General features: G+C 41.9%; 1 protein-coding gene across 1 annotated transcript in view; it reads left to right on the forward strand.

Moving 5' to 3' along the window:
* The window catches only part of MRPS23 (mitochondrial ribosomal protein S23), a 44,433-nt gene extending 33,364 nt beyond the window's left edge, over positions 1-11,069 (forward strand). The window contains exons 3-5 of the mRNA XM_069226621.1: positions 1,197-1,274; positions 3,356-3,479; positions 9,932-11,069. Of these exons, the coding sequence (XP_069082722.1) occupies positions 1,197-1,274; positions 3,356-3,479; positions 9,932-10,075 (346 nt within the window). The 3' untranslated portion in view covers positions 10,076-11,069. The remainder of the gene's footprint in view (positions 1-1,196; positions 1,275-3,355; positions 3,480-9,931) is intronic.
* The last annotated feature ends 8,829 nt before the right edge of the window (positions 11,070-19,898 follow it).

Genomic DNA, 19,898 nt, shown 5'->3' on the forward strand with positions numbered 1-19,898 from the left:
GCTTCCTAAATTGTTGTCCTTTTTATACTGTCAAATAAATGAAATCACACATTAATGTAATCCTGTTTTAGGATTAGGCGCCATCATAATGTTGATCTGAGTTTCGTTTGCATTTGAGTTACTCTGTTATGTGAGCCCTTATTTTATTTAGGCATACCCCTTCATAACATATTTTATGGAAACAATTATTTGATTGTTGCACAAATACAGTTGTATTTCCACACTTTTATATGAGGCAGTTTATGTTTAGGTTGACTGTAGTTGTTTCTGGGTGCTGCGAGAATCAGTGCTCCACCAGAGTGAAGGCCTGGGGCAGAATGTAGACTAGAGTGAACTAAACTTTGACATGCAAGACCTGGCACAATGTAATTAAGATAAAACTATCTGCCTTGTGATAGTACTACATGCCATATACACTTATCTTAAATGGTCCAAATTGGGGCAGAACTAGAGTGGAATTAGAGAACAAGCATGAGGCAAAGGCCACCCTAGTAAAATACTTATAGGCACATTGGTGTATCAATATTTTGTCTCACTTGACCATATTCACCGTCTCCGGTAGGTTTCACTATTCACTGACCATTTAGTGGCACCCATAGGTCTCTTCATCTTCACGATTGGGACAAGCCTGGCAAATGTTAGAACACTTTTAAATCTTTTTTACTATGGTCGTTTACGTTGAAACATTTGAGTCATTTGTTTCCAGGGACTTTTGACTTCTTTTGGACGTTGTAGATTTGGAAAATATGTTGCACTTATCTGGGCAGCTGACAAAAAATCCAAGTTTTAGCACTGTGTGAAACTGTCACTCAAAACTACAACTTTTGTTACACTAGATAACAGTGGTGTGCAGTAAACTTTTTTTAACCTAACATTGTAATTTCCTAGAAGCCATTATCCTGTGTTCAGAAGATGTTAGTCTAATAATACATGTATTTTGGGTCCATGTAATTAATCGTGTTCACTTTTTGCAAAATGTGAAATAACGTATATTTATTTAACATATTCCCAACTGTTTTTTGTTTACCTGTAGTCTCCGTTTTAAAAAGTGTCTGACAGTGCTGTTAGGCTCAATGCTCTCAGTTGCATAGAGGTCTAATATCTTTCCTTACTGCGCTAAGTGTGTAATGCGGGTGACAATGACGTGTATTTTAAATGTGCAACACATTTTAAGATTGTTTTTCCTTTTCTAACAGGAAATTTTATGAGATTTATGGGAATGGACCAAAAGCATTCGATCTGTCTCGGCATAATTTTAAGTCAACAAGCCAGAGGTAAAACAGATCTTAAAAATCTTGTTGTAGTATTGTTATGAAATGTTCACTGCTTGTGTTCTGGACGTAAGAGTCCATGGCAGCCTCAGAACCCGGCTCCCCACCCAGCCACCTATTGACTTTATCTTTGCTTTATGTATACAGTTTCTATACCTTTTAACTAGGTTTGCGCTATACAAATACCACATACAGACATAAATTTATTTTTCACTGCCCTGACTTGAAATACGAAGCTGTTTTTTTCGTAGCTTAGTGAAGCCCTTCTAAGCTAAAGAGTAGAAGCTACTCAAGGCTCTGCAGTTTAGTGGATTCTGAATGTGCCACATAATTTACTTATGCTTGTGTTGCTCCTAAGTTCTGTCTGTGTTTTGTGTTTTTCCTTCAATGCTGAAGAAAGTGTGAAACAAACAACTTGCTTACTTTAGGCCAGGTGTGTCAAACGTAGGCCTAGATCCATGTCCGATATTTAGGATCAATGTATCACGTGGATATCCTGAATATCTGGTGTGGATTCTGCCCTCTTGAACCTACGCTGATAACCTCCACTTTAGAATTTTATATTACCCCAGTCAGCACGGGCTAATTCATGAACATTTTATTCTGCGAGTAGTGTAGTTTTACTCCTGGCGTGGGAATTTATTTCAAGGAGTATGTCACGCTAACTCACATGAAAAGCTGTGTGAATTGTGTTCTGAGAGGGCAGTGGGGGCGACGTTGAACATCCAAGTGTATATCCATTTTGTTCCTGCTGTTTGGGACCTGGCTTATTTTAATATCACTTTGATAAATTACTTCTTAAGACTGGTACAGAAACAGTTTGTCCATGTCACAACAAAGTTAATTGCTGCCTATAAATATTTACAATTTGTGAAAAACTGTTCTAGGTTCTAGTTTTGCTGAGACACCCCTTATTTACTGAATAGCGGATTGTAAAGGAGGATTTTGCACCTCGCATCCTCATTTCAGACATAGGTATTATATGGGAACATCCTCCTACCAATCCTCACTCCCACAGAAGTGGAATGCTGAACTCTTTACATAAAGTAAATAAGCATTGTCAAATTAGTAGGTCTGGTATTGTCTGCAAACCTACGAGCTTTGCATGCCTCCTGTATGTTACTTTTGGAAATGCTTTTGTGAGAATGTATTACCCACTTGTGTAATAAGTTAGTCAAACTTTATTTCTATTGTACACAGTGATCATAAACGTGCATACAAAATCATTAAAACACATTCAAAGTCCATACTCTTTCAACAGCTTACGGTACATTTAAAAAAGATCCAACAGCTAAAACGGTATTGTGAGCTTAAGAGTTTGGAAATAAGTGAACGCCATCCTATAATATCCAATATTATTGTATCTCACTATAGGATTTAAAAACCTAGCAGTGTAAGCACACTCCTATTTGTACAAGCGAGCCATATTTGGTAAGGTAAAACAAAATAAACATTCCAAGATGTCCGACTATGCTCTGGGGCCAGTTCCCCTTCACACAAGGAGAAAAAATGCTAGAAAAGGGTAAAAAGCACAATTCGGTCAGCAGTCCCTAACACATTAAGAACCTGGTGGTTAGACCGCCAGCAGAGACGGGATCCATGATCCAGACAGGTTGGCGGTGACGGAGATCTCAATCAGCCCGGGTGGCGGTGCATGCAGTGCTTCCCTGCTGATTATGACCTCTGCCATGAAAAGGCTGGTGGCTAAAAGGTGCAGGGGGCCACAGGGGGCCCCTGCACTGTCCATGCACAGGGGCCCCCTGCCTAGCACCATTGCAGCAGACAGTGAACATTGCGAAGTTGCTGGTGCACCCTGCGGTGACAGCCTTGCAACCAGCTCGGTTACGAGACGGCAACAATGCTGCCGCCTGTTTCCTGCTAAGCTGGCGGTCGGAAACCTCTGCTTCCACCCACCTGTCTAGCGGGAAACCTTTAATGGTTCTGGCGGGGAGGTAGCCAGTGTGGCGTAAACCTCCCTGTCAGAGGTTTAGCAGACTGTTCAAACCGTCCGCCAAACTCCTAATGAGGCCCTTAGTGTAAGTCACCACTGAAAATGCTGAACATATTTTATCTTTACATTGTAGATTCATAGAAAAATTCCATGAGCTTCAGAAAGCAGGAGAAACGGATGAAGAAAAACTTTTTGAAGATACTGGGAAGGCCCTCTTGGCTGAAGGAATAATATTGAGAAGAAAAGGAACTGCCCCGGTAAGTGGTGCAGTGGATAGTTCTTGTTGGCTCAGGTTTTACTATACATGGGAATTTCTTGCAAGGGGATTTTGCATTGGAGTGGGTAAGTGACAGAGAGCCAGGAGTCAATCACTGGGCACCATATTCTTCACTTGTTTGAATACGGCCCCGTTGGGTATGTTTTAAACGTTGAATCACAAAGCCTCTACTTTGCCATGTGACTATTTTTTTATTTTTTTAAAGTGATGTATAGCTGGGTTCCACTCTTCACACATTTACTTTCTCCTGGAGATAAGGGCAAGAAGAGGATTGGTAGGCTTTGATCATTAAGATAATTCTTTGTTTATTTGATAGTAATTATATGTTCCTTCTCATATAGCATCTGCTGTTTTACAGTGCTCTAAATAACAGGCATTACTATTGCCCACTGTATGGCATTTAATTCACTGAGCTTAAGAGGGATGGTAGGCCCAAACCCGTCGTACCAGGATTTGAACTCATAACTGCAGAATAGCACATTTGATAGGGGTGTGCAATCATATTGTTGAGCCATGCTGCTGTAACTAACTAACACACACACACACACACACACACACACACACACACTCTCTCTCTCTCTCTCTCTCTCTCTCTCTCTCTCTCTCTCTCTCTCTCTCTCTCTCTCTCTCTCTCTCTCTCTCTCTCTCTCTCTCTCTCTCTCTCTCTCCCCCCCCCCCCCCCCCCTCTGTACATGTAGATAATTCCTCAGACTTAAATGCTTGATTATTGTTCAAAAAGCAGGAAAAGGAAATGAAAATGATATGTATATGAACAAACCTGCACCAAAGGGAGACAGAGTACACCTGAGGGCAGGTGTGCCAGATTTCCTTACGTCGTGGCTGCTGATGTATGGACTTATACCCTACAAAACATTATAGGCCTTTGTGTCCAAATTGAACGTGACATGGATGACCAAATGAGTTTCTGTGACTCAGTATTATGGTAAATAATATCGCTGACAAAAATATTGTCAAACATATAATTTACCACAATACTGTGGTCCTATACTGATAATAGAAGTGACAAGAATATTGTACTAAAAATATGATTGACAGTAACATTGTCAAAAAACAGACAAATATTTTTATTTTGTTTCGTATATATAGACTAAATTAGTAAATGTTAAATAAAATATATAAAATGAATATAATGTAAAGTATATACATTTCACTAATTAATACTACATCTAATATATATTTATATAAACACAAACCTACATGTGTGTATTTATATAAACATATATTTATAGTATGACATAATGAAAAATATCTATTTTATATTATACTTTGTTAATCTACATTTTTCAGATATTTTAAAAATTATTTTCATTTGGTACTTCAAAAACATATATTGTACACACATACATATGACATAAAATACAAACCCAAATGAAAAAACACAAAAAATAAAAAACAAAGCAGTAATAAAATAATTAATTTAACCCATATATAATATAGTAAAATATTAAAACCCCCAAAACACATTTACTAAAAATAATATAAACATAAAAATAAGCAATATTAAATATAAATAATAATATAAACCTTATTTTACCAATATTGGGAAAAGGTTTCACATCCGGAAAGATTAGATATACCATTTCCACTCCACTTTAAGCTACAGTAAAGAAAGTGTTGGACTTTGGAGGGGTTACATTTACTATTTCCACACCAGTCTAAAGAACGGTACGGAAAGGATTGGATTTTAGAGGGTTTAGATTTAGTATTCCCACTTCAGTGTAATCAACAATAGGGAAAGTTTTGGATTTCGAAGGAGTTAAATTTACTATTCCCATGCCAGTCTAAGCAGAGAAAGTGCTCGACTTCAAAAGGATTACATATATGAGTACTAGTCCTATTTAATTTAAATACAAATTTCAACTCCTAATATAAAATATAATTCAAGTACAACATACAGAAATCAGTATATATACACATTACAAAAATTAATATATAAAAAAAAGGAAAGGGAAAAAATAAAATTACATATAATATCAGCTTCCCTAACTACCAATAAAATAACAATATTATGAAATAACTACTTATTTAATTTTAAAACATAATAATAAACAAATAGAATTTAGAGACGACCTATCACTGCACAAACACAATTTTGCAAACACCATTAAATAAATGTTTTATAAAAATGATTAATGTAACAAATTATGCATAATTACAATAAAAAAATTACATTTACATTAATATAAAAGAAGTATATATTTATATTCTTTCCAATCTACTCACCTAAACCGATAACACAGGATTAAAAATTACATGTGTAACAAACATTTAAAATTCAGCATACATATTAAAAGAAATAAAACCGTACAAATACACAATAAGTAATAACTTATTTTACATAATTTATAATCACATAATATTTAATCAACAAAACTTATTTATAATTAAATTAAAATACATTTAATTTTATTTAACTTCCCACCTTATTTCCCTACAAACCCCGCAACCTTACTAAAATTTAAATTAAGTAAATCATTCTAATCTATTTAAATTATGAACAATCAATGAAATAATTAATAAAAACGAATTACAACACCCTATACCCCAGTTCATACAAAAACCCACAAATAAAATGTTACTACTACTAAATAATAAAACTAAAATAAAAATGTTAATTACTATTTTAAATTCAAGCTATAACAATTAAATAATTTACATAACACTCAATTAACAATTATTTAATATTGAAAAACAAATCACCATTAAACTCAATATATCTAATGTAAATAACATCCCTCCCTATCGTCCTATAAGCCCAACAACCTGCTACAACACTATAAATTACTAATAACATTAACACGAAAAAAAAGGACTAAAGGTCTGATTTAGATCTCGGTGAAGGGGTTACTCTGTCGCAATGGTGATGGATATCCTGTCTGCTGAAATCTAAATACTATAGAAGCCAACAGATTTTGGAGGATGGTGACAGGATATCTGTCCCCGTTGCAATGGAGTTACCATTCCTCCAAGATCTAAATCGAGCCCTAAATCACTTAAAATTACAAACTATATTTTATAATATTTATAACAATAAACCAACAATACTAACAGCTAAAATTATTATATTAACTAAACATTAAAATAATTGAAAAAAAGCTATATTTTTACAACTATATTACTGAAGTGATATAAAAAACAACAATATTTTTAAAAATAATATTATTTATCAGAAATGGCGACATTGTTCACAACGATATTCTGTACCTCAGTATTTTTGAATCATAATAGTTTTTGGCAATATTTTAGCTTTTTGATATTTTTAACTTGATATTTTGTCCAAACACCAACTATGCAATCTGAAGTTACCAGCGGGACAGAAGCACTGATGCAATGTAGAATGTTAAGGCTTAGCTCAGCCCCCATACAGCCTGTCAAGCCCCAACTCCCCAAAGTTCTGTGGTGAATACAAGACATCATAAAACACCCCCTAGCCATCACGGGTAACAGTGCAGATTGCATTGCAAACACTGATGGTGTTCTTCTGTTGCTGCCTTAGCTGCAACACTTTCCTAACACCTAGAGCAGGGCATGGGCTTTGATATGATTGTGGAGGCTATTTTTGGAGACCTCAGCATTGGACAGTATTTTAATCAAGTCAAGTGAAAAAAAATTCATTTTGGTTTGGACTGAACCATATAAACTCACATAAAGTTAAAATGTAAGCATAAATAAATAAAAAAGTGAAGACAGAATCATAAGAGTATTCATCTAAGCAAAAAGAGTAAAAAGGCTCTGCAGTTATAATGTCCAAATCTAGCAAAAGGATAATTTGAAGATGATGCAAGCAATTTATTTTTTCTTTTATCAGCCTTCACAAAACACAAAGCATAAGAGGGTAATAAAGAGAGAAGATAAAAGAAGACCAGAGAGCAGGACCTATGCAAATTTGCTTTAATTAAATGGATGAGGTAGTTCCTCCGAATATAAGAATAACATTTACAAATATGCTTAATTGTGCCTGAAGGAGCCACGACAATAAGAGTTCTGTTCCGTCTTTATAAAGAGCTTGCACAGTTGAGACAATAGGGGCCTGATTAGGAGTTCAGAACTTCTGACGGGGAGGTTGCTGCCACACTGACTACCTCCCTGCTGGACCCATTACTGAGGTTTCCGCCCACCAACCTAGTGGGAAACTGGCAGCAGCATTGTCGCCGGCTAGTAATCGAGCCTGCCACAGGGTGCACCAGCACCATCTGAATGTTCGCTCTCTGCACAGCAGACAGTGAACATTGAGAGGGTGCTGGGCAAGGGTACCCCTGCACTTCCCATACCAAGTGCATGGACAGTACATAGGCCCCCCTTTGCCCCCCTGCACCTGTTCTCCACCAGCCTTTTAATGGCGGTAAAGCTGCCATAAAAAATACTGGTGAAGAACCAGGTCTTAATCAGCAGTGTGGCGCTGTATGCAGCCCAACTCTGGCTGGTTCCGACCTCCTCGACCACCTGCCCGTCGGGATCATGGATCCCAGCGGTGAAGGCGTTAGCCTGGCGGTCTAACTGCCAGGGTCTTAATGAGGTGTTCGGACCGCCACAGCAGTGGCGCTCCTAATGAGGTCCTAGGTTCCTTACCAAACCTTGGGGCCTGATTACTCTGGGTGGTGGTAAGACTCCTGCAGTCCTGACGGTCTGACCGCCAGATTACTATCCTGGTGATCAGACTGACAGGAGACCGCCACCTCCTCTGGGATCAGGGATCCCAACGGGTTGGTGGCTGTGAAAGTCACGGTCAGCCACAGTAATGCCGACTTCAGCACCACTTTGCTGATCCAGACTTTCCTTTCTGCCAGCCTTTTCATGGCGGGGTCCCCACAGGGGGGCCTCTGCACTGCCCACGACCACATCGTGGGCAGAACAGGGTCCCCCCTGTCAGCACCCTGCGCATTCCGAGGATGCTGTGTGCGATGGCATTGGCCAAATACCGCAGCACTGTTTCCGCCGGGCTGAATGGTGGGAACATTGTAACACAACGGTAGTGAGGCTGCCAGCTTGGAGTTTGGCTGGTTCAGCCACCGAACTCATAATCGCCCCCTTAGTCTAGTGAACAGGAATATAACACAAGTCTTACTAATTAAATATCAAATAAGGTTCCATCCTTTTGACTGTTTACAAGGTAAAGTGTGCTCTTGCAGCACTTTAACGTCAGTATTCTCTGTCTTCCATATACACCACCTAATGGCAAGTATTCACTAACCATTTCATATCCAATTTCCCGATCGTATCAGGGTTAGTGAAAAGATCCAGCCATTTAATCTGCAAAAACATTCTAACATATTTAAGCTACAGAATGCTAAACCAATTATCCAAAAGAAGACAGCCCGTCCTATTCAAGCACGATTTTACCAGAAGGAACCCCATAGAATCAAATGTACTAGTCTCATGCTATCTTACCCATAGCTCAGACCCAGTTCTGTGTGCATTGAAAAAGAGGAAGCTGACTGGGGCAGAGTCAGCAGACTTGTCAGAAGTTTATTTTCCTCTATAGAAATCTGGCGAGCATTAATATATTACCAGATCCCTGCATTTTTTGTCATAGAGGAAATGCATTTGACTTTATGGACTGCTAGTAATTCCACCAGAGATTTCTGTCCAAGTCTGGAGACAGTGCTTAATACTGCTCCCTGAGCCTGCAGACAAAGTTTTCTTCATTCTGCTGATAAAGATTTCCCAATTTCAGTGGCAATAAAAATTATACCAAGCAGCCTGGAACGCCTTGATTGAAGCAACCTTTTCCCCACAACCATGGACTCCTTTTGTAAGTTTTTTTTGCCCTATCACCATAACATAGGTTTTGAAGATTTGCAGTTAGGTCCAAATCTCAATACACGTAATTAACAAGTTATCAAATCCTGTAATGCGCTATCCATTCTTGAAATAAGAACAGCATTGCCAGTTTTGTAATCCACAAATTATACTTTGCATTTGTTTGAGTAAGTCCAATTTCTTATTTATTTTCAGAGTAACAATGCACCAACGAACAGTGGCATTCTACAGCTTGATCAATTCCCACTAGGCACAAGTTTCCATAAGCTCTCAGGAAGAACGTATTAAAGAACACATAAAACCTAAGTACATTACGACACACATCCTGTCACCTTGGCTGATATTTTTGGTCTAGATTTGTAGTCTTCTGAGGATTACTTTTTCTGAGAAAGTCTCCTGGGTGCATGAAAATCTTTTTACAAAGCCAAATATGGGGTGGCAGTGGTGGTGAGACCTTTGTAGGTGAGCCATCAAATCTTGAAATGCATCTTGAATTTGATTGAGATGGTCTCCTTGGAGAGAGTGATGAATCTGGTTGCCTGCTATGGACCTTTGGCAGGCAATTGACTTGGCAGTCTCAGCTGATAAGAGTGCACAATTGCATGCAATCCACTTTAAAAAAAACTCCCCTTGTTTTCTGTAACCCTTTAGGTACGACTGCAGTTGTCTCCAGATACTGAAAATGGTGATCCTGTATTCAAACTTAACCTTAAAGATATCTTCCAGGAGTCCCAAGAGCAGCAGCGGAATCTTGCATCGACTGAAGCCAGCTCGAAAGACCCATTGCTCCAGTGACTGAGGGTGCCTTCTGGTTGCCTGTAGTTGTAAAGACTTTCTCGTTCTCAGCAATGTTACAAACATCACTCTTTCAGGGGTATGTGTACAAGCTATTCCAGTGAGCATCATGATATACATTCAGAACAGAATTTCTTATTTCAAAACAATCTTCAGAGACAAGGTGGCCTGGCCGGTTTGTTCTACTTTCCTGATTGATGTAAACAGCCAACGTCCAGCCACCCAATCATGTTTTTGTTTATGCCCTAGCAAATTAATTCCAGGTTTACTGAAGACTTCCAATTTGTTCTGCAGGAATGACTTGCGTCTGATGTTGTCATAATCATGAATTAACTTAAATGGTTTATTTTACAGTGAACTCTAGGCTATAAAGTTCATTTGCCTTTATAGAACATCTGATTGTGTTTGTCATACATAAACTATTACTCTAGAAAGTATCTAGTATAAGCTTCAATGCTCTCTTGAGGCTGCAGGGAACACCCCCCCAGGAGGTTGAAAGGGAAGAGTAGTGTACATTTTCTAGAACAACAGTTATCCTTCCCAATAATTGTCATCGAATACTTTCACTCACTTCACCAGAATGGAATTTAAATCTCTGAAAATGTCTGGAATTTGTGAGCCCATTTGAAAAGCTATTCAAGAAGACCTGAAAGCGTCTAGACTAGTGCTGCAAAAATCTACTTGTCAATTAGGTCTTGAAAAGTGAAATAAAACGGAAATGGGTAAGTATACTTTTATTTGCAACCAATTTCAGTACGATTGGCTGATTAAAAAATGACTTGTATTACAAAAATGTAATACTCTGTGGCACTAATCTAGACCAGTCTAAGGCTTTCTTGTGGAAAATTTGTCTTTGTTAGAACTTCACAAACGTTTAAACAAAGAAAATGTGCAAAGCCAATAGGTGTTGCCAGTGAGAGATGTATTTGTTTTGCCAGTGTTTGTTCAAGCCATGTTATACGCATGGTTCTAAATAAATAACGTTTTTCAAAAAGCTCTGAGATGCATCCGGCACTGGTTGTATTGTAGTGTTGGTTCTATTTTTTCTTAGGGCGGGTATGGGGTGTGCAATACAAACAACGGGAGGGAGGGTTTCATGGAAAGGGCAACGGGATGGGAAGAAAGCGGTATGATGCAGCCAGCGCTTGCCACGTCATAGTGATATTTTTTCTTATGGTGGGTAGAGGGACAACACAGCCAATGGGAGAATGGGAGATGAACACAATAAGTAGCAAGGACTACGGGGGTGGGGTTGAGAGAGAAGAAGCAACATAGACAGTGGTAGGGTAGGATGGGGCATGGGAGGGAAGAAGCAGTACAGACAACGGAAAGGTGGGGGTGGATAAGCAACATGGAAAACAGGAGAGTGGAGAGTGGGAAGTTAAGAAACAACACGGACAACAGGAGGGTGAGGTGTCAGGAGGGAAGAAGCAATGGAGGCAACGATGGGTGGTGGGAAAGAGGGGGTGGGACGGAAGCAAGAACACAATGGGAAGAAAGAAAAAAGAAGAGGCAACAGAACAGGAAGAAGAAAGAAAATAGTACCTTAATCATAGTGCGAGCAGCGGAAGGACACTAATCAAGATTGAAGCCATCAATACTTGGATTATGCTCTACATGAGGAAGTGAAGTGCACATGCATTGGCCAATTACGAGGCAGCAAATAAGAGTGACAATGAAACCAAAGAATGGTAATCAGTTGGTGGGCGCGAAGTCCCTTCTAGGTAGCGGTAGATCTTGCAGGCAAGAGCACATGCACTCTCAGGGGCATTTAGTCAGGCTTTTGAAAGCTGAGGCCTTTCAAAGTGTTTGTAGCACAGGCGGACGGAGTGATACGTTGGCGGTTTGGCTTGAGCCAGACCGCCAATGTCATAATTTGGAAAAGGTACCGCCAGCCTGTTGGCAGTACCTTTCACCAAATTACCACTGTCCACCAGGGTCGTAATGACCCCCATAGTCACTTAAATGCTCGCCTCTGACCTCATCCGTGGCTTGCATCTCGATAGCTCCCATCATGCTAAGGGCAACTAGTCAACCTTTCATTCTGCTGATTACCACTAAGGTGTTTAATAATAACATCTGTTAGTTAAGGAGCTTAGAAATGGCAGACGGAGCGGAAGGTAGCACTAGGGAAAAATGATTACTATTGTTAATAATGAAAAGCACTCCATGAATCTGTTACTTCTAACTGTTCAGATGGTCCATTGAATCAAACTCTCCCTGCTGACATCTGTTATGCTTTTCATAGTAAGAGGTAGGATTCCTGGTAGGGTACCTCAGCGTTTTATACTTCCAGTATTGGTAACGTGATCACCGTTGCATCTGGTAATGGAAACTCATCTAATTTATAGGCTTAGACAAATCAGCAAAGCATTGTGAAGCGTTATATAAAGCATGGGAGTATATGAAACCATGTGAATGCGTCCCAATCCATCTAATTTGACCGTATTCTGTGATATAATCATGTCAGTAAATCTAGAAGGGGACACAGCTGGTCCTCTTGCAGTAGCAGTGCCTCAGATTCCTAGAATACTGAGAGGCTTGACCATTCTAGCTTTTAATTTGATGTGACAATTTTAAAAGTACAAACCTGACTATTTCTGTGTGCTTTTTATAATAGGTGTCTACCTAACACACGATGATTGCCTCTACTCAACAAGATTGAAAGGCTATGATGTCCCTGCCCTGATGTGGTCTTATGACCTGCGGTTTGTATTCTTATGGCGGGTGGGACACAGACAATAAGCACAGGGACAACTGGGGCTTGGGGGAATGAGAGGTAAGAGTAACACAGACAACAGAATGGTGAGGGGTGGAGGTAAGGAGCAGTGCAGACAGTGGAAGGGTGTGGATGGTAGGGAATAAGTGACATGGACAACAGGGAGGTGGGAAGGAAGAAGCCACATGGACAGTAGAAGGGTGGGAGGGAAGAAGTAACACTGACTAGGGGATGGGAAGGAAAAAGCAACCCAATGGGAAAAGAAAACAAAGAAGCAACAGGAAGAAGAAAGAAAAATGGTTTATTACAGTGTGACAAGTGGAAAACCACTAGTTAAGATTAAGTAATCATTACTTGGTCCTTGCTACACAGATAGAAGTGGAAGTGAAGTCTGGCATGCGTTGGTCAATGATGAGGCAGCAAGTAAAAGTGACAATGAAGCAAATGAATGGTAAGGAGTGGGCAGGCTCCAAGTCTCTTCTATAAAACAATATCTTGCAAGCGAGACCTAAAAAAATGAAAATCTGTGAATTTTTTATTTTCTGCCTGTACAGACTTTGTGGCCGATTACGAGTCTGGCGGTCACAAGACCACCAGACTCATAGTGGGGTTGGACTGCCGTGGCCATCGTGGTCCGACTGCCACATTGTGAGGTTGGCGGGCAGACCCACCAACCTACTGCTGTCCCCGCCAGGATCCAAGATCCCGATGGGCTGATGGCGGTCCTGGTTGTAATCAGCCAGGGCGCCACTTAGTTGAGCGCTGCCCTGCTGATTATAACCTTGTTCTTCGCCAGCCTTTTCATGTTGGTTTCACCACACTGAAAAGGCTTGTGGAGAACAAGTGCAGGGGCATAGTAGACAGTGCGCATTTCAAGGGTGCTGGTGCACCTTGTGTGCAGCAGCATTGCTGCTGACTCTTGCTTTTTTGGTTCCTTGGTTTCTGCCGGTCAGCCCATTGGGAAAATTGTAATGTGGCCGGTAGCGAGACTGCCATCACCGCAGCAGTCTCCTCGTCAGGAGTTTGGCGGATGGATGTTTCTGTCTGCCAAACTCCTAATGACCCCCTATATGTTGGAGCAGTTCAGCCCTGTGTACCAAATGATCAGCTGTGAAACGAATTGTGAGCTCGTAAGATAGTGGTACAGGGTAATGCATCTGCTACGAAGTGCTCAATGTAATCTCAGTTATTAGTTTGAATTTCAGTGGATGACATAACCTCCTTACGAGTGGATCTCCATTGGCTCTCTGCGCCGAACTGCACCATCTGCAATACCAGCTGCATCATTTACAAAGCAGTCATGACCAGTATCTCTTGTCTTATGAGTATGCTGACCATCCAGCTATTGTGGCTCTCTTCACACCCAAGCCATTCCACTATTAAATTGGTGTTTAAAATGAGTAACAAGATAAAACAAGCAGCAGGCCTTTTCAGACCACGTACCCAGGAACATAGACTTTGTGATAAATGTTCTTGCTACAGAGAGAGATCAGAGTATTGTCTAGTGGTGGTTTTGACGTGCCATAAAGTAGCACAGAGGGTTAATATGCCTGCTGCAAAGAACAGATCTGTATGTTAAGTGGATAGCTGAGTGGGTTAATAAAGCTGGCCTTTACCATTGCTTTAGAACAAATAAAATGTATGGGAGAGAATGGCTATGGAGTGATGAGGATCACTTTTGCTGGTTGGTAGTGAGGGAATCTGGGTAGGAGGTCATGGGAGATGCACCGGGCGCCACCAGTGTTAAAGCCGGCCCTCCATACAGGCACTCTGCCTTCCGCTATTGGTTTCAGCTCCTTAACACAACTTCTTTCATAAAATGTGCTGTATGTGTACAACTGTTTCTATCCCTGTGCATAAATTGTGGCATAGCACTTAGGGGTTCATTATGAGTTTGGCGGTGTCATGACCGCCATGTTGGCTATGGCGGCCGTACCGCCAACAGGCTGGCAGAGGACTGCCAAATCATGACAATGGCGGTCTTCCCAACAGAATACAGCCAATCCACTGCTGGCACCGCCAGTGGGGTCAGGCCACCACGGACGATGGCAGCCACCTTCAGGCCGGCGGAGATCGTGTTCCTGCTTGACAGGTTACAAGGCTGCACACCACCAAGGTCGCACCACCATGGAAACCCTGACGGAAACCAACTCTATAAAAGGAGACAACCTTCAGGAACACATACCAGTCTGGGCCTGCCATGGGACCTGAACTGCACGTCTTCCCACTACTCCTTCTTGCCCAAAGACTCAGGAACCAGCGACGACTAAATCAACTGCGAGTACACACACACCTACCTGTCACCGTTGGGAAATGCCAATGTACCTATGAACACACAACATACACACCCGGGACGGGGGTGGCAAGGGTGACACACACGTAACCTCACACTTGCGCACAAACAAACACACAGCCACATACGTACACACACATGCACATACACAGTACACACCATATGGCCATCACACACATGCCAAAAACACACACCAACCCCCAAATACACAGCACTGGCACGGTCACACACAACAACACACACCACCACCAAATGACGCAACTTCATAACAATGGCAAGACCACAAAACACCATTAAGCACCCACAGTACTCGCCTCCACTTGAAAAATCATACATACAGCACAATGTAACAACACCAGAGAACAAACACACACAATCAAGCATCCAAACAAGGAGCCATTCTACATACCCTGCAAATGCACATCACAATGGATCTGACATACCAATCCCCACACGCACTCACGCACACAGTACAACCACACAAAGGCACACAACACAGCAAATAACATGTCAACGCAAACACCACACAATATCAACACCTCACCATGTTCCCAAAATACACATGTCCATCACACAACACACTCATTACTGGGGGGACAAATGGCATGCACACAACCACACATGCAGCCCACACACAACTGGTAGCATAACCCACACTAACGCACAAATGCTTACACACACACAATGTCAGGCAAGACCAAAAGTGCCCTAAGTAAAGAAATGCAGGACAACAATGTAACCTTGAAACCAACAACAGGTTGGTCCTGTGATATATTAAATATAGAAATAGTGGAAGGAATAAATGTGCAGGCCAGAGGCCAGTCCAATATGTACAAGTGCAACATGTACAATATGCAAATGTGGATGCCCCAACTTGACTCCTGACTCCCATGTAACCTCCACAGGTTGGGGCATCAAGGGGGCAGGCAGGCACCTCAGGGACTCTGAGGGGAGGTTTGGCTTCGGCTTGGGTTGGTGATCCTTGGGCTTGGGTTCAGGGTGTGTGGGGTCGAGGCTTAGGAGAGAGCTGGGAACACTTCGGAGGGGTCGACTTCTTGGTGGGGGAGGGGCATGGGAACTTGCAGGGGAGGTCTTGGAGGTGGAAGGGTTGGACTTGGGGAGGGACACAGACCATCTAGGGATAACACGGGGTGGGAGAGGAGTAGGGAAAAGGCACAACTCAGAGAGGAAAAACTTCTTACTCACATGGGGATACTCATGGCAAATGGGTTTGGGAGTGGAGGGAGAGGTAGTGGTTGTAAGACATATCTTGGTGGATGTCTTGGGTGCATGTGTGTGCGAGGTATGCCTGTGGGTGTCCGGTGGGTGGGTGAGTATGAGCGTTTATGTGTCTTGGGAGGGGTCGGGGGTTGAGGTGCTCGGAGATTGCATGGTGGATGGGTGACTGTTGGGGTGGTGACTGCAGGCATGGTGACTGCAGGCATGGTGGATGTGCTGCATGTAGGTGTGTCGATAGTTGTGATGGCTGCGGATGTGGTGACTAGGGTGGATGTCTGAGAGTCTGCTGTTGTGATGATTGTGGGTAAGATAGGTCTTGTGGCTGTATCGGTGAATGTTGGTGTGGTGACTGCAGGTATGCCAGATGTAGTGTGGTGGTGGGAGTGTCAGGGCAAGTAATGACTGTTGCTGTGTATGCAGGTGGGTGTTATTTGTCTACATGCTGGTGGTGGGTCTTGTGGTGCTTGTGTTTGTCAGCGCTACCCTTGGAGGTTGAGGTGGATGCATGCTTGTCTGTATGTGTGCTTTGGCTGGGTCGGGGAAGAGAGGTTTGGGTTTGGGAAGAGGAAGGTGGAGGGAGAACGGAAGACAAAGGGTGACTGGCTGCCATCCGTGTGGAAGACAGAGCCTAAAAGGATCTCCGTAGGCCAGCCAGTGCACTGTGAATGCCCTCCAGAAACGTATTACTCTGCTGGACTTGAGTTGCCAGTCCCTGGATGGCATTCCCGATGGTCGACTGACCCACGGATATCGACCTCAGGAGGTCAATTGCAGCAGGGCTGACAGGGGCAAAGGAGATGCCCACCCTCCTGGGTGACCAATGCGCAGGCAACTGGTTGGGGAGCTACAGGGAGGGTGGTGGTAGAAAGGGGGGTGGCGGACAAAGATGGTGCTGGGGTGGTCCCGGAAGGGTCTGCCACTGCTAGGGAGTGTCCACTGGAGGAGGCTTCCAAAGATGATGAAGCGGAAGATCCAGTCTCACCCGTGGCACTCCCCTCACCCTTTGGGCCACTGGGTCCATCACTGTTGGTGGTCTCAGCACTCTGGGTCCATTGGCCAGCAGCATCTCCACTTGCCTGTGCACCGCCTCCTTCGCCTCCCGATGCTGATGCACACAAATAGAGAGGTCTAAGTCTTTAGACTTAGGGGCACAAGTGATTTGTAAGCACGTTTTATTGGAGCATTGAATTGGTCGAAACTGAATTCTTAATCCAAGAGATTAAAGAGAGAGTATAAAACATAGCTAACTGGTCATTAGCCAGTATTTTCATGGATCTTCTGCTTATTAATAGATCACAACTTTGACAGTGGGCTTCACTACATAAATATCTGATATACATTATTGTAAGTGGGGGGTTCCAATCATTTCTCCAAACTGAACACAACAGGTTGAAGATATGGTTATGGAAATGCATTCAGACTTTGACTACAATTTTTGACAGAGACAGTTTGAGAGCTGCAATGTCAGCCAAGATATTAACGTCTATGACAAGGAACTAGGCCTTGCGTTCAATAGAAAATAAGGCTGCAAATACTGCAAAGAGAGTTGTTAAACTAATGGGTTGGTTGATTTGTTAGGAAACAATACACAGTTGATTAGAATGAGGTCACCGAGTCTATTAGCCCAGTGTTTCCTCTGAGGGGGTATTTGATTGGTAACTTCAGCACTTTAAATGGAGTCATGCAATAAGTGCTAGGCAGCCTCTAGGTTTAATGTCATTCACAGTAGAAGTTAATTTATCGGGCGCAAAATCGTTTAACCAAGTTACCAGAGTATAATATGGTCATGATAGTGATCAAGAAACGTCATCTGCCTTGATCTTACCTTTTACAGCTTATCTTATGTTCATCATGAAGCAGATCAGGAAAGGTGGTGTGGGAAGTCTATTTTTGTAATGAGGTTGTAAGTTTAGTTTTTTGCCCTATAAGCCACTGGAGGCATAGGCAGCCTACAGAGCATATTCTGGGGAGATTTCACAGTATGAACTTAAAAAAATGTGCGGTTGGAGCCAGGATCACAAATCATCTGACGTCTTTGATGTAAAATCCTCAATCCAACAGAAGAATATGTGACAATATGTGAGTTGGTTCGATGTTTGAGCAGGGAGTCCTGCACCGCTGTCTGCTCTGTCAGACTGGCACAGGAGAAGTGTTCATTTGTAAAAAGTAAATAGGTAAATTGTGGAAGTCCATATTTTTAAGGGCTTCTTACCAAATGCCAGGGTTACCGAATACCTTTTCTGTCCACTCTTGATTATAACTTCGTTCAGCTTTCCAACACCATTCTGTACTTCAAGAGTTTTTACCTAATGCTTCCAGGTTATTTTTCATCCCAAGCTTTCGCCCTATCACTTTTTTTCTCTTCCTCCTTTGTTCTCTCTTTTATGCATTTCTTTTGCTTGCTCTGGGTTATAGGCTAATGATGAAATATAAGTGCTGTTCCTCAAAGGTGAGGAGCTGGTGCACACCATCGAGACAAATGTATCACTGCCCAGAATAGATTGCCCGAAGGGGATATTTGGTGCACCGGATGGATGAACACCTAGCAGGACTCCTCGGATAGGCTTGTTGGCATGCACAACCTGTGCCTTCTGAAGCCAGAAACAATTGTTGAGCTATAGGCTTTGCCATAACTAGAGGAAATGCTCCATAAAATGAGTAGGTTTTCAGGTGAGCACAGCGGACCGGAGCCCTGTGAGAGAAACCCTTTCATGAAGCAGCACAATATGCAGCATGAACTCTGGGGTAAGTAAGCACATAACCTGCGATGAAGACACTAAAACACAAAGAATACAACTAACATCTGGTACTGATCACAGGAAATACCTGAGCACAGATACCCATCGAAATGAGATACATAGTCTTGCATTTTATAAAATGCTTAATGGTGGGTGATGTAGTTATGTGGCGGACATACAGGAGGGCTTTTTATAGGGTGTGTTTAATTGTAATGTAGCAGTGCCTTTAAGTGAAACATCAGGGTTATGTAAAAGGAACAGAGCACCTGCAACCAGTGCGGAAGTTCTGCCTGAAGAATGAAAGTTGGATGTCTAAAGTTGTTTTGACAATAGAAACGGAGAATGTAAGCACCCACACAACAAGAGAGGTGTGTTGGTAGGTAGTGTGGAACTACTAATCATGGCTGATTCTGGTTCCCGAATTACAGTTGTTTCGGCTGTCCTATTTACTAAACAATGGCACAAGAATATGACTTTGAATATACAAGATCTTTAAATCAAAGCGTATGGGGAACACAATATAGACATGTTAGGTTATTTTATAGACTCGCATGTGTTTGGGGAAAAAGGTACCACAAAAATGTATGTTGTCAGCAAAAGCAGAAATACCGTGGGTTGGCAAGACTTGGAGCTGGGTAAGTACCTGGTGCTGACGACCCTGTCACAATAGCCGATGTTGAAACTTCTCGGGTGGAGAACACTCAGTGTTCTAATTGAATCTATGTAAACATTTTGTGAAGTGATGCAGGAAAGGATTGGCAGAATCGCACTTTTTGAACATCTTATTAAGTTAAACCAAAATGCTGCACCTTAAGGTTAGGCCAGCACCCTTAC

This window comes from Pleurodeles waltl, chromosome 3_2 (assembly GCF_031143425.1).
Source record: "Pleurodeles waltl isolate 20211129_DDA chromosome 3_2, aPleWal1.hap1.20221129, whole genome shotgun sequence".
Taxonomy (NCBI): Eukaryota; Metazoa; Chordata; class Amphibia; order Caudata; family Salamandridae; genus Pleurodeles; species Pleurodeles waltl.